Genomic DNA, 22,500 nt, shown 5'->3' with positions numbered 1-22,500 from the left:
GTGAAGAGGAGTGTTGTGGACCGCTAAGTTTATATAGTGAGTAATGGCGGCTTTTTAAACTCCGGTGTCGTATCTTCATTACATTCAATAGGATTTAGTTGAAGTGAAACGGATTGTTAACTATTTTTACAGAGCCAACGACAGCATGACAAAATTTCAATCTTATTAACTGGAGGAACATATTCATGGAGTAGTCGAGGTGGGAAGAAGGAATGGCCGTGTTGTTGGAGAGTTTCCTGAGAGATTGCGATAATAACACCTCGATGTGATATTTTTTAAACTATTTCACCCTATCCGAAATACAGAACACTGCATTCCTCGCGGTCGTATAGGGAGGCGGTGGCGAAGTGGATAAGGTGGTGAGAGCGGAATCAGGCAGACGTCCACGCGTAGGTCCTAATTCCACCACATAAGCCTTAAAAACTTTGCCATTTGTCGAGTGGTTTAAAGTTACCTACCTGTCGCCTTAATACCCATGTGGCTACACCAAAGATGAATTTGGGTGGTGATATGGGCCCTAATAATGAGTACTACTGCGCCGCTAATGGGTGGAAGCTGAACAGTGCTTCCTATACATGTTATTCAAGTACACCTACAAACGCGAGGCCATAACATAAAAAAAAAAAAAGTGCTGAGATACTCCTCCTCTGCGTATGCCAATGACTGAGCAGTTTTTGCCTCTCTCTCTCTCTCTCTCTCTCTCTCTCTCTCTCTCTCTCTCTCTCTCTCTCTCTCTCTCTCTCTCTCTCTCTCTCTCACCGTACAAACTCGTTTTGCCTCTCCCTTCCCCTCCCGCCTCCTCTCCATTGCATCTCATCCTCATACAAACCTGTTTATTTTGACCTTCCTCTCCCACCTTCCCTCCCTCGGTCGTGCACATCTGTTGTCAGTCTTACTTCTCCTTCCTTCGTTTCTTCTCTTCGTTCCTTGCAGCTCCTCCTCCTCCTCCTCCTCCTCCTCCTCTGAATTCCTATCCCTTCTTCCACCCCTCCTTCCCGTCTCTCCCACCCTCTCCCATTCCCTTTTGTGCGCAAACCACTTATTAAGCAGTTGCCACTCATTATTTTAGTCATGTAGTTTTACATAGTCTGCAAAAGAGATGACGAACTGTGGATCATAAACTATTAATATCATCTTTGTGGTATATAGCAATGTTTTCATTTATGAAAGCGGGAATGCAGTTGCTTAACTCAATGGACCCCGTTCATTGAGAGCACTGACATTAATTCATAAAGCGGCGCTCTAAACAAGTGTTAGGAGGGAAGTAAATAAACTATGGAAACGTTGGGTCAAATAGTATGTAGTTGGGTTTTCAGACAATGGTATCTTATGTACACAAATGTGTATGTCAGTAAAAAAACTTTTGAGCTTGTTTGTTATAGAAATTATTAGGGAAAACTAAAACGGATATAAGATATTTATTTACGGCTATCTTGTAGTGCTGTTGATCATTTTCATTATTTATTTTGAAAAAGAAATACATCGATAGTACAATAATGTCAACCTGTACACTCTTCAAACGTAATACAAAGGCAGACTAACTTTATACCAAGAAAATCATTACAAGTTTTACAGAGAGAGAGAGAGAGAGAGAGAGAGAGAGAGAGAGAGATCCACCTCGCATGATAACTCCTTTTATCTATACATTTACTTATTCTTCTGTCACTCTCCCTTACTTATCTTTTCCGCCCTTTTTCTCTATTCACTCTTAACTTCACCTTTCCTTCACTCTTCATATTGTTCTTTATGCTCTCGCCCGCCTTGTCCCCCACATTATGCGAATAAATAGATTATCTGCTAACTCACACCCTCATCCCCCTTCCCCCCCTTTCTACCTTTTATTGCTTCTACTCTCTCTCTCTCTCTCTCTCTCTCTCTCTCTCTCTCTCTCTCTCTCACGTCGCATATTATTCTTCCTTCTGATTACTCTTCACTTTTCTCTTTCCATCTTTGCTGCCTTCCTTCTTCCATCCTCCCATATCCTGGTTAACTTCCACAAATCCTTCCTCCCCAGCTTCCTGCGTCTTTGTTCCTCTTTAATCCCCTCACCCTTCCACCCTCCCATCTCCTTTCACAAACATGAATTTTCCTCTATACAGATCCGTTCTTCCGTCCTCCCTGCGCCTCCTCACCTGTTGTTCCTGCGATTCTCCTTCAACTTACCGAGGAAATCCCTTCCTTTGTGCTTCTCTTCGGAGTTGCACTCTGTTAGATGAAACGCTCAACTCTTACATGCAAGGAACAGTTGTCAGAAGTTGTGATGTTGTAGACTTCAGTGAATCTCATGTTTATAATTCATATTTGTATAGGTTAATATTTTATTTTGGATTAAGATATGCGGAAAGGCCAAAACATTAGTGTGGAAGAATATGTCGAGATAGTTATTATATTCTACTCCTCTTGTTCAATATACTAAGTATTTACTTATTTATTTTCATGTTTATTTTATTTATGTATTCATTTTTAAACATATGATCCAATATTACATCAATACTTGAGACAATTGCTCTCAGCTGTGTTTCCTTGTGTCTCACTTAATACCATCTATGCCATTATGGTCCCACACACGTTGTCTATATTCTTTCAGTGGGATATTGATTTTACAAGTGTATGAAGAATATTCTGTTTGGATTCCAGATTTTTATTACTTAGATATCTGAGCACAATATTAAGGAAATGTTAGTTTAAGTCAAGTAACTCAATTGCTAAGCTCAGTCTTATTGCATTTAAAAAGATTACATGTATAACTTTATGAAGGGCATAATAAACCTTTAGTCTCAGTACAACTTACTGGTAATGACATGCAATGAATGTGTGACTGTTGCACAACTTATGCTAAGGCCACCGACTTATACTCGTCTCATTTTTGCCTGAAGATCATTCTCAAACTTGTACATATTGCACGTCTACTTGACACTCATTGGAGAACCTTTGTGGTTTGAGACGCGAGTCACTGATCAAGGCAACAATAAGTCCCAAGGGTAACTTGTCGTGAGTAGCTGCTATTCTCCAAACCACTCACAGTTCCCCAAGTGGCAGTGAGGAGGAGTGGCGACTGGATGGCAGCCAGCCAGCCACCTTCTGCTTCAGATTCTCTGTCAGATAGATCACCAGGATGGGACTTAAGGCTTCCCCTACAGTGGGTAGAGTCAATATAAAATAATAAATGATAATGAACCTGCCACCAATATACCCAAAATATACTACTATTTCAAAGATCCAATAGAGGCCGTGCGTAACAGTGAAGATAGACGTCAGGGCAAGCATCAGACTGCGGTTCGGGCCTTTCTCACCCTGCTCTGTTGTCTCGGCGGAGAACGAGTTAGGACGAGGCGGGAGAGCTACACTCACAAGCACCCAAGTCACTATTAACGGCACCAAATACATGACGAACACTTCTATTGCCTTAACAAGGAGGTTGTAAGTAGAAAAGAATGGTCCTGGGAAGCAGCCTCTCCTTAACATTGTGGTGAAGATAATAGCAGCAATTCCTGCAGCAGCAGCTAAACCCCAGACCAGCGCAGAAGCCATCCTCATCGTATTGCGCCTCAGAAGGTGTGTGTACTGCTGAGGGTTTGCTGCCAAATAGCTGTCCACAGCAAAAGCCATCAGAAGCACATTGCTAGCCACCGATCCCACGTGTATCATGACACTGAAGGTGAAACACGTGCCACTCACCACAATGACTGGTACATATAATCCAGCGGTGAAGAATACTATTGCGATTGAAGAAAACAGGTCGGCGATGGCACGTTGCAAGAAGATAACATTGGATGTGGTGCTGAGGCGTGACGGAGCAGTGCACAGCACCACCAGCAAGAAGGCGTTTGCCAGCAGTGCGATGGCTGACACCAAATATAACAACACGCTCCTGGTCAAAGATGGTGAATAATAGTAATCCACCTCTTCCCAAGTGTCAGTGTAGTTGTTATAGTTATAATCATCGTACTCCATGATCTCCGTGACCTGCCCGGGCAGGAATGTAGTGGCAGGCTCTGTTGATCACCACCGTCGGGAATACTATGTTGGTGAGCGTCACTGTTACTGCTGCTGTTGTTTGTCACTTGTGCCGGCACTGTCTCACGATGATTGCTTTGGTTAATCAGCGAGGTTGTGAGTTGGTTCTAGTAGTCACGGCTCCCTACGTGCTCAGTCTGCAGACCAGGCCTGGCGCACACCCAGCACTAGTCTTGGGTCCTGGGAGCGGACTGTAGAGAGAGTAGCGGAGAGTGAGGAGCAAGAAGGATGGACTGTGCGTGTGGGTAAGGATAGTTGCCAAAGGTTAACGTCTGGGTAAATCTCTACTGGGTAAATTACTATTTATGTTCAGTAAGTAAAACCCCAGAGGGAATACATCACCATTTCGAGGTGCAACCCCTGAAAGAAAGAGGTGGTTCTGCACAGAATGTCCCTCCAGTGTTCCTGAAACGCTGTATCATTATATGTATATAGCCATTCACATTGTACATTGAAATATGACACATGAATCCGAACAATGTTTCATATTCCACATGTAAAGGATGAAATTTATTTAAGTTTCACATGCATACACATGAATCTGAAAAAAAAAACATAAGTATACTAATAAGAATAGGTATGCACCATCCACACCACCAATCATGTGTGTGCGTGTGTGCGTGTGTGTGTGTGTGTGTGTGTGTGTGTGTGTGTGTGTGTGTGTGTAGGTAGATGTATTAACAAAGTTCCTTTAATTTCTCAGGTGTTGGAAGTATTCTGTATCATGTATGTAGATATGACATCTTTTTATAGTGTTTTGCTAGCATGTTATGCTTATATTTTGTGTAAACAATTTAGCATGTGCTTGTATTTTCTTTAGAGTATTGTTTGTGCTTAATGTAAACAATATAATAATAATAATAATAATAATAATAATAATAATAATAATAATAATAACCAGCATTCTTTGATGTGACAAGTAATGATGCACTGACTGGTAGATGCTTTACCTAATTCATGCTGGTGTCTGACTGCTTCTACTGCTTTATTTTTTTCTGCATTGGAGATGTAAATCTGCGTTGCATAACAAAATATGCCTTTTGCTTCATAAGGTTAACGCACTTTGCTTTCATTGTTTATTAAAGGCGCAAATATTGTCAAAGTAATGGCATTTGTGATACAAGTACAGCAGGTATGAACTCCATATACAAGCATTGCTATATATGTATGTTATACCATGGCACCAATAGCATGCTTATGTCTGTGTTGTCACTCATCATTTGTGTTTTCTGACCTTTTGCCATGACTAACACACCCTTTGTTTGTTTTCTTGTGTACTTTACCTTCAATACTACTTTTGTCAGTTCTTAATTTTAATGTTCTCTGAACCTTTGAATGAAAATGTTTTCAGTGATGCGTTTCTTAACACTGAATCTAGTTTTTTTTTCCCCAGATTATTTTTATCATATGGTTTGTGGCAATAAAGTTTGGAACTTGACCCTTTTTATTTTTCATATTTCCTCCACACACACACACACACACACACACACACACACACAGTGGTTAGAGCGCTGGCTTCACAAGCCAGAGGACCGGGGTTCGATTCCCCGGCCGGGTGGAGATATTTGGGTGTATCTCCTTTCACGTGTAGCCCTTGTTCACCTAGCAGTGAGTAGGTACGGGATGTAAATCGAGAAGTTGTGACCTTGTTGTCCCGGTGTGTGGTGTGTGCCTGGTCTCAGGCCTATCCGAAGATCGGAAACAATGAGCTCTGAGCTCGTTCCGTAGGGTAACGTCTGGCTGTCTTGTCAGAGACTGCAGCAGATCAAACAGTGAAACACACACACACACACACGCGTAATGATAATAGTATTACTGGCTACATCTGGCAGCTCAGGGTTAGTGCTTCGTCCAGACGATAGATGGCGCGCGAAAAACAAAATTCCGGTGGCATTTGGTAGCTGTATGGCATCAAAGTTTTGTATATGTTGAATGCCAAGCTTTCCAGTCTTTCTTCTGTACTGTCTTTGGTTGTAATTGTGATGGATTTGTTGCCAGATGTAACGAAGAGACGCGCTGTAAGGAATTGGTTCTGTTGGTGCTGGTGTTGGTGCTGGTGCTGCTGAAGATGTTGATGATGATGATAAAGAGTGATGTGGTAATGGGGCTGATTCCATTAGCACGTACACGTTGGTAGTGGTGCTGCTATTACAACAAGTATTACTGCTACTACTACTACTACTACTACTACTACTACTACTACTACTACTACTATCGCTTCTGAATTAGTACAGGTAGTTTTAACAAATGTAGTAATAGTATTGTTAGAGTAATTATAATTGTATTTATAATAGTATTGGTATTATTCTTAGCAGCAGTACGTAGTAGTAGTAGTGAAATACTCGAAGAAAAAAGGAGGAGGAAGATAAAAGGAATAGGAAGAGGATGAGGAGTAGGAGGGGGAGGAGGAGGAAGAGGAAGAGAACGAAGTAGAGGAGGAGGAGGAGGAGGAGGAAGAGGAAGAGAACGAAGTAGAGGAGGAGGAGGAGGAGGAGGAGAACAAAGTAGAGAAATCCGCTGCAGCACAGATGGACATGCAAACTCATGTCCAGGAGTGCATGAATGAAGTCGACAACCGTCACCGCCGCTGCTGATGTTGGTGCTGCTGTTGCTGCCACTGCTACGTGAAGCGCAAAATAAAGTGGTATTTTGCCTCGTTGCTTCTATTATTTATTTTTCTTATTTTGCATATGTGTTTACTTCATTTGTGAAATTGATGCATTTGTCTGGTCAAAGCAGAATGTATTTTTTTTTTTTTCATTTTTCATAAGCACAATTCAAAGCAACGTATGGTCAGTCACTTCGACAAATTCTCTCCTCCTTATCTTTATCCTCATCCTCATCGTCATCCTTTTCTTCCTCGTCCACCTCCTGGTCCTCCTCCACTACTAACCGGAGTGCTATCGGTATTAACAATACTACTACTACTACTACTACTACTACTAGTTACAATGCTACTTTTCTGTTTGCTAAGCTAACTACTATTTCAGTAGCGACAGTAGTAGTAGTAGTAGCAGCAGCAGCAGTAGCAGCAGTAGCAGCAGCAGCAGCAGCAGCAGCAGCAGCAGCAGCAGCAGCAGCAGTGGCAGTAGTAATGGTTGTGGCAGCAGTAATGGTAGCAGCAGCAGTGGTGGCAGTGCAGCAGTAGTAGTAGCAGTGGTAGTGGTAGCAGTGGTGCAGCAGCAGCAGCAGTGGTGGTGTGATGGTGGTGGTGGCAGTGGTGGTGGTGGTGGTGGTGGTGGAAGAGCAGCAGCAATGGTGGTGGTGGTGGTGGTGGTGGCAAGCAGCAGTAATGGTGGTGGTGGTGGTGGTGGTGGTGGTGGTGGTGGTGCAGTAGTGGTGGTGGTAGTGGTGGCAGCAGTGGTGGTAGTAGCAGTGGTGGTGGTGGTGCAGTAATGGTGGTGGTTGGTGGTGGTAATGGTGGTGGTGGTGGTAGTGGTGGTGCAGTGGTGGTGGTGGTGGTGGTGGTGGTGGTGGTAGCAGTAGTGGTAGTAGTGGTAGTAGTGGTGGTGGTAGTGGTAGTGGTAGTAGTGGTAGTAGCAGTAGTAGTGGCAGTGGTGGTAGTAGTAGTAGTAGTAGTAGTAGTAGTAGTAACAGTAATAATAGTAGTAGTAGAAGTAGTGGTAGTAGTAGAAGCAGCAGTAATAATAGTAGTAGTAGAAGTAGTGGTGGTAGTAGTAGTAGTAGTAGTAGTAGTTGTTGCTGTTCTTGTTATTATTATTGTTGTTGTTATTGTTGTTATTGTTCTTGTTATTGTTGTTGTTGCTGGTGATGGTGGTGGTGGTGGTGGTGGTGGTGCTATTTCGTTGCCATAGTGATACCAGCAGCAGCAGCAGCAGCAGCAGCAGCAGCAGAGTAAGTACTAAGGTCATCTGCCTCATCACCACCACCACCACCCTCACCATCATTATCAACACATATTCAGCAGGAACAGCAATTAACATCAATTCCTAAAGGCGCGTCTCTCCATTACATTTTCCAAGCATTCCCTCACAAATACAACACTTTCTATATTTAGGTAAGTTTCATAACACAAGGATCGCCCTGTACTGCTCCTTCTAAGAGCACTGTTGACGGGAGCGTTACTTCACGTATAGTATACATTAAAGAACAACAATTACGTATGTGTAACCCTCGAACATGAAAACTAATATCAAATAAATTCCAAATTCCTCTCATTTATGCTCTGGACACTAAAATAAATCTGTCAGCGTGTAAGATAATCAGAAATTTACTCAGATGTAAATGTTTGGCAGGTTTCCTTATCCACATGTACACAGTCCATCCTTTAGTCCTCCTCGCCGTTCACTCACCACTCCCAGGGGTCAAGAATCAGATCAGTGGAGAGTGAGCGTCAAGGCCCGGCAGACTAAGTACGTATAGGGAGCCGTGACTACAAGAACTAACTAAGCATCGTGAGGCAGTGTCGGCACGAGTGACAAGCAACAGCACCAGCAGCAACAGTGACGCTCACCTACATAGTATTCCCGACGGTGGTGATCAGAGCTGCCACCACATTCCTGCCCGAGCAGGTCACGGAGATCATGGAGTACGATGAATATAACTATTACAACTACACTGAGACTTGGGAAGAGGAGGATTACTATCATTCACCACCCTTGCTCAGGACCGTGTTGTTCAGTCTGGTAACAGCTATCGCACTGCTGGCCAACGTCTTCTTGCTGGTGGTGCTGTGCAGCGCTCCGTCACACTTCAACATCACATCCAATGTTATCTTCTTACAGCGTGCCATCGCCAACTTGTTTTCTTCAACCGCAATGGTATTCTTCACCGCTGCACCAGCTGCACCAGTCATTATGGTCAGTGGCACGTGCATCACGTTCAGTGTCTTGCTACACGTGGGATCGGTGGCTAGCAATGTGCTTCTGATGGCTTTTACTGTGGACAACTACGTGGCAGAACGTCCTCAGCAGTACACACACCTTCTGCGGCTCAAGACGATCCGGATGGCTACTGCGCTGGCCTGGGTTTTATCTGCTGCTGCAGGAATTGCTGCTATTATCTTCACCACAATGTTGGGGAGAGGCTGCTTCCTAGGACCATTCTTTTCTCTGTCGAACTTCCATATTAAGGCAATAGAAGTGTTCGTCATGTATTTGGTGCCGTTAATAGTGACCTGGGTGCTTGTGAGTGTGGCGCTCCGGTCTAGTTCTAACTCGTTCTCCGCCGAGACAACAGAGCAGGGTGAGAAAGGCTCGAACCGCAGTCTGATGCTTGCCCTGACGTCTACCTTCACTGTTACGCACGGCCTCTACTGGATCTATGATATAACATTATACTATTTAGGATATTTTGATGGGTGGCTCATTACGTTTTATTATTTCATATTGACTCTACCCACTATGTGCGATGCCTTAAGTCCCATCCTGGTCATCTACCTGACGGAGAATCTGAGGCAGAAGGTGGCTGGCTGGCTGTCATCCCGCCGCCGCTCCACCTCACTGCCACTCGGGGAACTGTGAGTGGCTTTGAGGATCGCAGCTACTCAGGGCACGGCACCCTTAGGACTTACTGCTGTCTTGATTAGTGACTCACGTCTTAAACCACAAAGGTTCTCCTAAGAGTATCAAGTATCTGTGCAATGTGTACGAGTTTGAGAGTGATCTTCAACAACACTGAGACGAGCATCAGTCCTGTGGCCTTAGCTTAAGTTATGAAACAGTCACACATTTATTGCATGTCATCATAAACAATTTCTGCTGAAAGAAAAGGTTTATTGTGCCCTTCTAAAAGTTACTCATGTAACTTTTTTTTAAATGCAACCAGACTGAGCTTAGTTGAGTTACTTGTCTTAAACTTACATTTCCTTAATATTGTGTTCAGAAATTTAAATAATTAAAAACTGGAATCTCAACAGAATATTCTCAATACACCTATAAGATTAATATCCCACTGAAAAAGCAGATAACGTGTGTGAAGCCATGATGGCATAGATGGTATGAAGTGAGACACGGCTCTGAGCAATTATCTCAAGTATTGTGGAAGGGTGGTAAGGAAACCCAGGCTGGGTCAAAATACTTTATTCTCTAACGTTTCGACCTCGAGGGCTTCTTCAGAGAGAATGACAAACACTGCATTACATGCTGTATAAATATGCCCCACTGGCTGCTCATCTCAGTGACTCTCGTCTCAAACCACCTGGTAGACGTCCAGTGAAATGAGCCACCTGTTGGGCATATATATACAGCCTGTAATGCATTATCTGTTTTGTGGGCCGCCACAAAGGCAGTTTAGGCCCACGCCACTCGATTGTGGCATACCTCTCACACACGCATTATCTGCCATTCTCTCTGAAGAAGGCCTCTAGGTCGAAACGTTAGAGAATAAGTATTCTAACCCAGCCTGGTTTCCTTACCATGTTTCCGTCTCAAGTATTGATGTAATATTAGATCACATTTTTTAAAAATGAATGATTAAATGAAATAAGTATATAAATAACTATAGTTTACAGTAAAATAAACAAGACGAGTGGAATTTGATAACAACCTTGAAACATTCTTCCACAGTAATGTTTGGCCATTCCGCAAATCGTAATATACACAAAAAATATTAACCCAAATATGAATTTGAATTATAAACCCTAGGTTCATTGAAGTCTACAACATCACAACTTCTGACAACTGTTCCGTTCATGTAAGAGTTGAACTCCGAGCTGTAGAGAAGCACAAAGGAACAGATTTCCTCGGTATGTTGAAGGAGAATTGCAAGAACAACAGGTGAGAAGGCACAGGGAGGACGGGAGAATGAATCTGTATAGAGGAAAATTCCTTCTTATGAAAAGATATGGGAGGGTTGAAGGGTAAGGGGAGTAAAGGGGAACATAAAGATGCAGGCTGTAAGAGAGGTAGGCTTTGCGGAAGTGAACCAGGATGGGGGAGGGTGGAAAAAGGACGGGAAGCATAAATTGAAAGAGAAAAGTGATGAGTAACCAAGCATTTGGGGAAAATGCTGTGCGACGCAAAAGAGGAAGGGGAGAGAGAGAGAGAGAGAGAGAGAGAGAGAGAGAGAGAGAGAGAGAGAGAGAGAGAGAGAAAGGAAGGAAGGGGGAAGCCCATCCTGGTGATCTATCTGACAGAGAATCTGAAGCAGAAGGTGGCTGGCTGGCTGCCATCCAGTCGCCACTCCTCCTCACTGCCACTTGGGGAACTGTGAGTGGTTTGGAGAATAGCAGCTACTCACGACAAGTTACCCTTGGGACTTATTGTTGCCTTGATCAGTGACTCGCGTCTCAAACCACAAAGGTTCTCCAATGAGTGTCAAGTAGACGTGCAATATGTACAAGTTTGAGAATGATCTTCAGGCAAAAATGAGACGAGTATAAGTCGGTGGCCTTAGCATAAGTTGTGCAACAGTCACACATTCATTGCATGTCATTACCAGTAAGTTGTACTGAGACTAAAGGTTTATTATGCCCTTCATAAAGCTATACATGTAATCTTTTAAATGCAATAAGACTGAGCTTAGCAATTGAGTTACTTGACTTAAACTAACATTTCCTTAATATTGTGCTCAGATATCTAAGTAATAAAAATCTGGAATCCAAACAGAATATTCTTCATACACTTGTAAAATCAATATCCCACTGAAAGAATATAGACAACGTGTGTGGGACCATAATGGCATAGATGGTATTAAGTGAGACACAAGGAAACACAGCTGAGAGCAATTGTCTCAAGTATTGATGTAATATTGGATCATATGTTTTAAAAATGAATACATAAATAAAATAAACATGAAAATAAATAAGTAAATACTTAGTATATTGAACAAGAGGAGTAGAATATAATAACTATCTCGACATATTCTTCCACACTAATGTTTTGGCCTTTCCGCATATCTTAATCCAAAATAAAATATTAACCTATACAAATATGAATTATAAACATGAGATTCACTGAAGTCTACAACATCACAACTTCTGACAACTGTTCCTTGCATGTAAGAGTTGAGCGTTTCATCTAACAGAGTGCAACTCCGAAGAGAAGCACAAAGGAAGGGATTTCCTCGGTAAGTTGAAGGAGAATCGCAGGAACAACAGGTGAGGAGGCGCAGGAGGACGGAAGAACGGATCTGTATAGAGGAAAATTCATGTTTGTGAAAGGAGATGGGAGGGTGGAAGGGTGAGGGGATTAAAGAGGAACAAAGACGCAGGAAGCTGGGGAGGAAGGATTTGTGGAAGTTAACCAGGATATGGGAGGATGGAAGAAGGAAGGCAGCAAAGATGGAAAGAGAAAAGTGAAGAGTAATCAGAAGGAAGAATAATATGCGACGTGAGAGAGAGAGAGAGAGAGAGAGAGAGAGAGAGAGAGAGAGAGAGAGAGAGAGAGAAAGAGTAGAAGCAATAAAAGGTAGAAAGGGGGGGAAGGGGGATGAGGGTGTGAGTTAGCAGATAATCTATTTATTCGCATAATGTGGGGGACAAGGCGGGCGAGAGCATAAAGAACAATATGAAGAGTGAAGGAAAGGTGAAGTTAAGAGTGAATAGAGAAAAAGGGCGGAAAAGATAAGTAAGGGAGAGTGACAGAAGAATAAGTAAATGTATAGATAAAAGGAGTTATCATGCGAGGTGGATCTCTCTCTCTCTCTCTCTCTCTCTCTCTCTCTCTCTCTCTCTCTCTGTAAAACTTGTAATGATTTTCTTGGTATAAAGTTAGTCTGCCTTTGTATTACGTTTGAAGAGTGTACAGGTTGACATTATTGTACTATCGATGTATTTCTTTTTCAAAATAAATAATGAAAATGATCAACAGCACTACAAGATAGCCGTAAATAAATATCTTATATCCGTTTTAGTTTTCCCTAATAATTTCTATAACAAACAAGCTCAAAAGTTTTTTTACTGACATACACATTTGTGTACATAAGATACCATTGTCTGAAAACCCAACTACATACTATTTGACCCAACGTTTCCATAGTTTATTTACTTCCCTCCTAACACTTGTTTAGAGCGCCGCTTTATGAATCAATGTCAGTGCTCTCAATGAACGGGGTCCATTGAGTTAAGCAACTGCATTCCCTTTCATAAATGAAAACATTGCTATATACCACAAAGATGATATTAATAGTTTATGATCCACAGTTCGTCATCTCTTTTGCAGACTATGTAAAACTACATGACTAAAATAATGAGTGGCAACTGCTTAATAAGTGGTTTGCGCACAAAAGGGAATGGGAGAGGGTGGGAGAGACGGGAAGAAGGGGTGGAAGAAGGGATAGGAATTCAGAGGAGGAGGAGGAGGAGGAGCTGCAAGGAACGAAGAGAAGAAACGAAGGAAGGAGAAGTAAGACTGACAACAGATGTGCACGACCGAGGAGGGAAGGTGGGAGAGGAAGGTCAAAATAAGCAGGTTTGCATGAGGTTGAGGTGCAATGGAGAGGAGGCGGGAAGGGAAGGGAGAGGCAAAACGAGTTTGTACGGTGAGAGAGAGAGAGAGAGAGAGAGAGAGAGAGAGAGAGAGAGAGAGAGAGAGAGAGAGAGAGAGAGAGAGACTAAGGCAAAAAACTGCTCAGTCATTGGCATACGCAGAGGAGGAGTATCTCAGCACTTTTTTTTTTTTATGTTATGGCCTCGCGTTTGTAGGTGTACTTGAATAACATGTATAGGAAGCACTGTTCAGCTTCCACCCATTAGCGGCGCAGTAGTACTCATTATTAGGGACCATATCACCACCCAAATTCATCTTTGGTGTAGCCACATGGGTATTAAGGCGACAGGTAGGTAACTTTAAACCACTCGACAAATGGCAAAGTTTTTAAGGCTTATGTGATGGAATTAGGACCTACGCGTGGACGTCTGCCTGATTCCGCTCTCACCACCTTATCCACTTCGCCACCGCCTCCCTATACGACCACGAGGAATGCAGTGTTCTGTATTTCGGATAGGGTGAAATAGTTTAAAAAAGATCACATCGAGGTGTTATTATCGCAATCTCTCAGGAAACTCTCCAACAACACGGCCATTCCTTCTTCCCACCTCGACTACTCCATGAATATGTTCCTCCAGTTAATAAGATTGAGATTTTGTCATGCTGTCGTTGGCTCTATAAAAATAGTTAACAATCCGTTTCACTTCAACTAAATCCTATTGAATGTAATGAAGATACGACACCGGAGTTTAAAAAGCCGCCATTACTCACTATATAAACTTAGCGGTGCACAACACTCCTCTTCACCGCAAGCAAACATCCATCGGCTAGCAAATGTAGGTACTTACAATACAGGAAGTAAGTAAGTAATAAGTAGCAATTCTTTTCTTAAAATAAAAAATAAAAAAACTCTTCTCAAGCTCATATAAAATCGAAATAGTGTGATTCACAATTTTGAGAGATACAAACAGTAATAAGAATGAAGGATATAATGTAGTAGCACAGGGGAGGCACAAAATAAATACCAAAGTCTTCTTTTCCGTTTTCAGTAACGTTTTCTATTACCAACAAGTTTACGCACCATTATTTCTTTTTTTTTTTTATTGAATGTATATTCCTTAAGGAAGGATGTTGCCAGCTATGTTTAGAAGTTTACTTGGGAATTAACAAATCTATCCACTTCCGACGGGGCTGAAGAGGCTAGAGTGTGAATGCTGTGTGTGGCCCTTTGTTTGGGCCGCTTCGAGTGGGATTCCCGGTCGATATAGGCCTATAGATGGCTATATTTTATTTCTTATCTTGTCATTATTAGGAAATAATTCCGATCGCCATAAAAATAAAGGCTTTATCGTCATTATCATTCTGAGGATTAACTACTACAGCAGCGCAATCTTAAGAAACACAGGCGGCCAGTAGTGAGTTAAGCTGCGTTTTTTAATGCCCCTACGGCTAGACCTCGCCTTAAGGCAGGCTTAAGCAGAACCTGGGACAATGGAAAACGGGCCTGCTAGACCTTCGATCACGTGACAACAATAAAGATGGCAGACGAACAGGAAGTGCAAGATATGCTGCAGCTTTGTAACTTATCTTTCCTCCATAACATAACATAACATAACATAAATAATAGGATAGCAAAGGGCCACCAGGGCCCATCTAGGTTATCCTGTATCAGTCGCACAGCGACCTCGTCATCAGTACTTAAAGTTACACTTACAAGTACACAATACATTATATACTAATTCTAAATATTTGGCCCATTAACAGGGTAAGTCCTGCAGCGAAATCCTCTACAATTTGTGGTCCCCATACATGGGGATCATGTCTTGTTTAACTATAGTAAATTTCTTATAAAAACTATCATGCAGCGCTATACATAATTATAAATCTAATAAATTTAAGTGCTTATCTAATCTGTTTTTAAACATTGTCAAACTAGTGCTATTTACAACCGTCTCTGGCAATGCATTCCAGAAGTCTACCACCCTATGACTAAAGAAATATTTTCTTATATCTAACCTGCAGCCTTGCTTTCTAATCTTCCTGCCATGATTTCTAGTCCTACTTCCCTCCTCTAAGGTAAAGAAAGATCTCACATCTATGTAGTTTGTATCTGAGAACATTTTAAACATCTCCTCTCAAATGAAAACATGTTTAATGCCTTTAATCTATCTCTATACTCCAGGCGCTTCAAAGCTGGTATCATCCTAGTTGCTATCTTTCCTCCCTGCATCAACAGTCCAGTCCATCATGTTTCCAGACTTGCCAGAGATACCAGAAGATACTGAAACAGCATTCAGTTTGGTGCAGAACTATCAACAGCAGCTAATGGAGCATTCATTCGTCATGTCTTATCATTTGTTTATTTACATGTGACGTCACAACTGGCTAGCGGAAAGTCGAGCCTGCTCTGCAACTGGCTTGAGTTTGGCCGGCCCTGCCTTAAGGCGGGCTACGCTCTGGCTCAAGTTTGGGGACATGAAAGAACACAAAATGACGTCAGCCTTAAGCCAGGCTTAAGGCTGCCTTAAGCGTGGACTATCAAAAACGCGCAGTTACTAAGAGTGGTTGGTAGGGCGGGGCGGATAGGATGTCATCATGTCAGTGTATGGAATTCAGCTGCGTTAGAATGAGTGGGTGAAGGCCTTCTAACAATAAACTCCTTTAGTTCACTTGCCCAGCATGGACGGCGGTCTCAACTTATAACCTACAGTAAGTAAGTACGTATGAATTTATGCATTAAGATGCTTTTCTAAAAAAAAAAAAAAAGAAAAAAATGCGTGCTAACATTTTTACACTAGGATCAGTGGGATCAAGCCGTCCTCCAACATGAGAACAACGCGACTCTTGTTTAACACCACCGTCCAACAACGCACATTTATTTTAACGCTCTCCACCATATAGTTCTTTAACAACGTCAGCATTCTTTTAAGACTCAGGTCGTATAGAGCGTACTTACATGAAGGCCGTGCTGAACACCACCCTTCTGTGCAGCATCTGGGATGGTAGCTCACCCTCCCGGCCACGGCCACGGCCACGTCCTGGGAGAACCATCACTACTTGCCTCCCATCGTCGTCAACATTGCTGCTTTGGCCAGCCTACAACACACAGACACTTGCTATTACATCCATCACATCCAATCCACCACTCTCATAACCACTACTAACGCACAGAAAACCTTACCCGAGCCACAGTGGGAAGTGAAACGCGGGCGGCTCCCACACAAGGCTCGAAGCCGGCGTTGTGCATCACTCCCATGGCCTCAGTGATTCATTGGTGCTTCATTGTTCGCCGCTCCACCTTCCTTTCCTTTCCTACTCCTCCGCCACGCAATATAACGTCATTAATTCACACCTGCAACACTTGCCATTCAACTTAACAACTCAACATGGCAGGACATGACTTCTTTCACATCTCCCTGTCCACAGTCCAGTAGGTTTGATCATGATGTACCGGTACACTATTCCACCCTGTAATGGCTAGATGGAGTGTGTATGCACCTACCTACCAACGCATATCTGTTCATAAGAGAACGTTGCATTTATGTGCTTATACAGTTGGTTATGATAAATGAAAGTGATTCACTATACATTTCAGCGGTGGACAAACGGTGTTTTTTGCAGATATCTCCTAAACGAATCGTTGGATGAGTATGATATTTCAACACACTACCTTGAACATCCGTTCGTAATTTATGGTTAACATACCACAGTGCTATATGTGTTATGTGAGGAGTTTACTGAGTGATATTACGCCTAAGCCAGTCATCGTATCAAAGGTGTTATACAGAAACGGACGAGTGTGGGGTACTCGTCTAACCCCTCCACCACCACCACCACCCTGAAGAACCCCAGACCACTCCTTCTCTACCCCAGTATCGCATGACCCTCTTCCCGCTTCCTCTTCACCCCTATTCACACCATCAGCCTTCCACCTTTGATTTTTTTCCCTATTGTAATTACATACGTATAGGTATAATAGTTACATACGTCAGTATGTACATACATATCATACATTAATGATATTATTTAATACAATTGCTGGTATATGTGGACATGAAAACCAGAGTGGGTCAAACGACCGTGAAAGCAATAGCTAATTCCGCTGTTAATGGCCGTATAGCTGGATAATAAGCAACGTATCTAACAACAAAATAATATTATATATAAACTGGACCACTTTTTATGATCAATAGGTAGACAGTACGCAATAAGAGTATCAACTTTTCCTAACAGTAGAAGGTCCAGGTCACAGGTAATTCCAGCACATCATGTTCACATGGTTGACCATAACGACTGCAAACATGGCTCTTCTATATACTACACGTAAACGTGCTGTTGTACAGTAATTATCAACGTGAACCACTTCTTGCCTTCATGAAATTGTACCATACTCGTTAATAATCATATCTATACATACACACTTACAGAACATTATAATGTATAAATACAGTGGTGGGAGCAGTAGGGAGGGACACAGGAGTGAGGGAGGCGAGGAGCTAGGGAGAGGAGAGGAGGGATAAAGAGGGCGAGAACTTCCGAGACGGGGTAGACGTAGTAGTGGTTAGGAATGGTTTGGGTGGGTGTTGGGGGGACCACACTTTCATTCGAATGCGTCAACATGACTCGTCGGCTTTGTGTTATTTTTCACGAGTAAACTCCTCACATAACACATATAGCACTGTGGTATGTTAACCATAAATCACGAACGGATGTTCAAGGTAGTGTGTTGAAATATCATATTCATCCAACGATTCGTTTAGGAGATATTTGCAAAAAACACCGTTTGTCCACCGCTGAAATGTATAGTAATTGTGAAATAAATATAAAATTTTCATTACTACGCATTTCTATAACGATAGATTATTATAGGTGGTTAGTGAAGGATAACAAAAATGTTCTGCATAACTGCCCTCGCAGACTGTTAGCCTATCATGCATAATTGTCAAAGTTTGATAAAAGTTTGTCTTTATGGTCGCCAAATGTTACTGTGATATCACATTCTACAGTAGAGAAGTAATAACGGCGTAAACAAATAAAGACAGTTTTGTTTTGTTTTTATGCAGGATGGGCAACTGGCCAAGGACAACAAAAAATGGAAAGGAAAAAGCCCACTGTGTTGCCAGTTCCCATAAAAGTCAAGTGAGTTATCCAAAATTCAGGGACAAATGTCTTGAAACCTCCCTCTTAAAAGAAGTCAAGTCGTAGGAACATGGAAATACAGAAGCAGGCAGGGAGTTCCAGAGATTTTTTTTATGTTATAGCCTATAGTGCCTGTAGGCATACTTTAAAGAGTATAATTATGTGGGAAGCGCTGTTCAGCTTCCGCCCATTAGTGGCGAAGCCAATTTTATTTATAGTGGCACCCATATTAGGGCCCATATCACCACCCAAGCACATCTTTCTTGTAACCACCTAGAACCTGGTAACATGATTACATGTAGGTAACTTTAAACCACTCAACAATTGGCACAGCTTTAAAGCGGTATGTGGTGGGATTCGAACCTACGCGTGGACGTCTGCCCGATCCCCACGCTCACCACCTTGACCACTACGCCAGAGAAAGGTATGAATGATTGAGAATACTGGTTAACGCTTGCAATAGTTCACCAACATTGTGTAATTCCATCATTCTTGAGACCTAGAGCGTGGTGGCAAGTATTTAAAAGAATCAATATGATTCAAAACATTCAAAACAAATCTTTAGATCCTTGTCAGACAATTTGTTTTTGCTGCACTACAATTTACTAGCCAGTACGAACATCATCCAATGTATACTAGGAAAAGAAATATTAAGGTTGTGTAATCCATGACTAATATCATTCGTGGGAACTGAGTCTGTTTGACTGTAGCTCCTAACGTTTTCAGATGCTCTGTCACGCTGTTTTTTTTTACAAATAACTCGATAACCATGCATTGTACGTGTATAATGTTTTGGAAACGGGCTTTTTACCCCTTGTGCTAATTTTTGACATGAAGCTGATTTATCTCAAGTCAATACTTAAGGTACTTTACTTAGAACATCATGACCATATCCAGCTTGTCGAAGCCGTGGCCGGACTTAGCTGGCAACTATCGAAACAACGTTCTGTATAAGCCCCGCCTTCCTCATCCCCCTTCCTCCTTCCTCCATAGACTCCATTCATGTTGTATGGGAATGTATTTTCCCCTAATTCTGTTAAATTGTCTTTTTTTTAATACTGACGCATGTACAGTATATGTACTGAATCTTGAAAAGGAAGAGAATACCGGAAGCTGAGTGCCACATGGTCAGAGAAGAGAGCAGGGATGGAGGTACATGTAACGTGGGCAGCCACTAGGCCTGATGTGATAATGTTATCCAGAGTCCCACCACGAGCGTGAGTAGCTCCACTAACATCCCAGCGAGTGAGATGGTTGCGCTGAACATACCGTAGCAAGTGGTGCCCATTCCTATTCAGCATGGCCATCTCCCAACTCTGTGTGACGGGCGTTGAAATCCCCAATGTGTATCATTCCTTGATCTGTGGGAGGAGGAAGTACATTCACTTGTAATTTGCCAGGGCAGAGTATACATGACAGATCCGGAGTTTACCGTTCCCTGCTGCCACTTCAAACAACTGGAAGGTCGTCTCTGCATCAGTAGAGTTACGTTGAAACTTGTGCTGTAAGGAAGAGTGAATATAAGCAACCAGGCCATTGCGTACCAAATGAAGATAAGAGTTGTATCCTGAGAGAGTGGGTGGACGCCTGAACTCATGGGGGCCCACGAAAGCCTCTTGAATGAAAACTACCTGAGGATGGTGTCTGTACACATAAGCCTGAAGGGAAGAAAGTTTGTCAAGTGATGTAACGCTACAAGCATTCTATGATACAATGTGTAACTGCTGTGGCCTGTCAACGAACGTTACGTTGTATTCTAGAGCGGGAGCCAGATTTGGAGAGGGAGGCGGCCCACGGGAGACCACGACATGACGCATCCTGTAAACTAGCGTTTTCAAAGCGAGCGACGAAGGTTTCTAGCCTTTCCGTGAGAGAGTTGACCGAAGAAATGCAGGCCTGTTGCGTCTCCACCAGCGTAGCAAGGGTGTCTTCTGTTTTGGCTTGAATGGCAACCATGCTAGACATGCGGGCTTCAATGGTATCCAATCGTGTTTCCAGGGAAGCACATCGGGTCATCAGCTTATCCACAGTGTTCAAAGAGCCTGTACCTGTGGAGAGGGAGACACTAGTGGAGAGATGTCGGTGGTGTCGGTACGTATCCGAATCGGTGGAGGGGGTGGAACGGGTGGTTGTTTGAGCGGCAACGTAGACGCGGCCTTACGTCGTTAGCAGCCATGCCAAACGCTTACTCCAGGCGCCTGACAGCGAGGACACTTTCAATGGGCGGTAACGTCAGCAGGAGGCGGCGGGGGGAGGGTGCCCGTGGGTGGAGGTGGTGGGGCGCGGTGAGGACACGTACGCGAATCGTGACTCCCAGCACACCACGCACACTTCTCAGGAGCCGAACAGTAGCGTGAAATATGGCCAATACCCCAGCACTTATAGCAAGATGATACATCATCTAATTCACCTACCCCACAAGAAGGAAGACAGGGTAAGAAGCTGAAGTCAATAGATGATGGTGGTGGCTCCTGTAGAGTCCATGTAACCACAATCCTGCTAATAGGTTGCCCGTCTTGAAAGAACCGACGAGCGGAATAGACTCATTCCAATTCCTTGCTGAGGTTAGGGTCGACGCCAACCGGGTAACGAGTGACGAGGTAGGTTGGTAGTTTTCGTTGCATTTCCGGGGAATCCTGTCGTGTAAGTGGAAGAGCAAGAAAATCACCTCGTTCAGCACTACTTACAATATCCGGGCGATTCCTCGCTATGTACACGAAGCGGGAGGTCACAGCAGCCATCTTTACCTCCGCCAGGGTGCGTTCCAGCTTGAAAGCACGATTCACCTCCGCCAGCCAGCGCAACTTGACATCAACCGGCGGGTTGCCCTCAAACATGAGTTTCACGTAAGAGTCCCGAGGTGCAAACGCTGGGAAGGAGGACGAAGTGTTTGATTGTAGCTAGTATTATACTACAGTACCAAATATGTATATCGAGAGATAGATAGATAAATAGATAGATAGATAGATAGGTAGGTAGAGAGAGAGAGAGAGAGAGAGAGAGAGAGAGAGAGAGAGAGAGAGAGAGAGAGAGAGAGAGAGAGAGAGAGAGAGAGAGAGAGAGAGAGAGAGAGAGAGATTCTACACTTTTTGTTACTTATGACGAAGGGAAGGAGAAACTTATGAAATACAGTAAAACCACTTGGGGCGCCTTGTGATAAGTTACTTTACTGACAGTAGACATGTGTACTTTTCTTAAACACCATCATCATTACCTTTATACAAGACGTTATGGCACACGCACAGGGACAGACAGACAACCACAAGACGAGGCGGCTTACACCCTAGCGGGCGGTATCCTCAAACACTACTACCATAGACCACAGAGATATTAAGTCTGCTGTAAGTCTTAGTTTTCCTGGATATCTCTTTACTATTTCAGGTGTTTTTCCGCTAATGGTGCAAAGTCTTGGCGTGACTGGCATGAACTGGCACTAAATACATGAAAGATGAAAAGTCTGGCTTTTCCTGAACATTTTCTTTGAACTATCTTAGGTTATTTGTTTTCATTATTGAAGTAGAATTTGTCAAACAAGCATTCTTTCTACTGGTGATGATGGACCGTTGTCAAACTAACATGAACTGACACTAGAGGCCTGGAAATGTGATTATACTGGTTCTAAGTATTTTTCCCTATTTTATGCATTTTTTTCCTAGAAATGATGCAGAATTTTACTCAGATTAAAATTTGTTTACCAATGATGATGCAAATCTTTGAGTTAAACTGGCATGGACTAGCACCAAAAATATGAAAGCACCCTAGGAAACTCACAACCCTCCACTAGAACATGTGTAAAGTTGTCGAGATGAGACGCTGAAATGTTTGAGAATACAACCCGCAATACGAAACACATTGACGAGGTTTTCAACGATAATATGCAGGATGCTTACGTGAAAAGACGTGTCGTAATGGGAAGGACAAATGATCAAGTGAGTATACTTAGTGGGTTGATTAC

The 22,500-nt window shown here is 42.8% G+C and overlaps 1 protein-coding gene across 3 annotated transcripts in view; it reads right to left on the bottom strand.

Moving 5' to 3' along the window:
* LOC123517138 (probable caffeoyl-CoA O-methyltransferase 2) overlaps positions 1 to 21,005 on the bottom strand; it is a 35,059-nt gene extending 14,054 nt beyond the window's left edge. For 2 of the 3 annotated variants that reach the window (XM_045277085.1, XM_045277086.1), the window contains exons 1-2: positions 16,588 to 16,712; positions 16,363 to 16,502 (exon numbers count right to left, since the gene is read on the bottom strand). In XM_045277085.1, coding sequence (XP_045133020.1) covers positions 16,363 to 16,502; positions 16,588 to 16,662 — 215 coding nt within the window. In that variant the 5' untranslated portion in view covers positions 16,663 to 16,712. Of the gene's footprint in view, positions 1 to 16,362; positions 16,503 to 16,587; positions 16,713 to 20,959 lie in introns of those variants that run through there. The other variant, XM_045277087.1, reaches the window with a different exon arrangement.
* Between the last annotated feature and the right edge of the window lie 1,495 nt (positions 21,006 to 22,500).

The sequence above is a fragment of the Portunus trituberculatus genome, chromosome 41 (assembly GCF_017591435.1).
Source record: "Portunus trituberculatus isolate SZX2019 chromosome 41, ASM1759143v1, whole genome shotgun sequence".
Taxonomy (NCBI): Eukaryota; Metazoa; Arthropoda; class Malacostraca; order Decapoda; family Portunidae; genus Portunus; species Portunus trituberculatus.
This window is presented reverse-complemented; position numbering and strand designations above follow the sequence as displayed.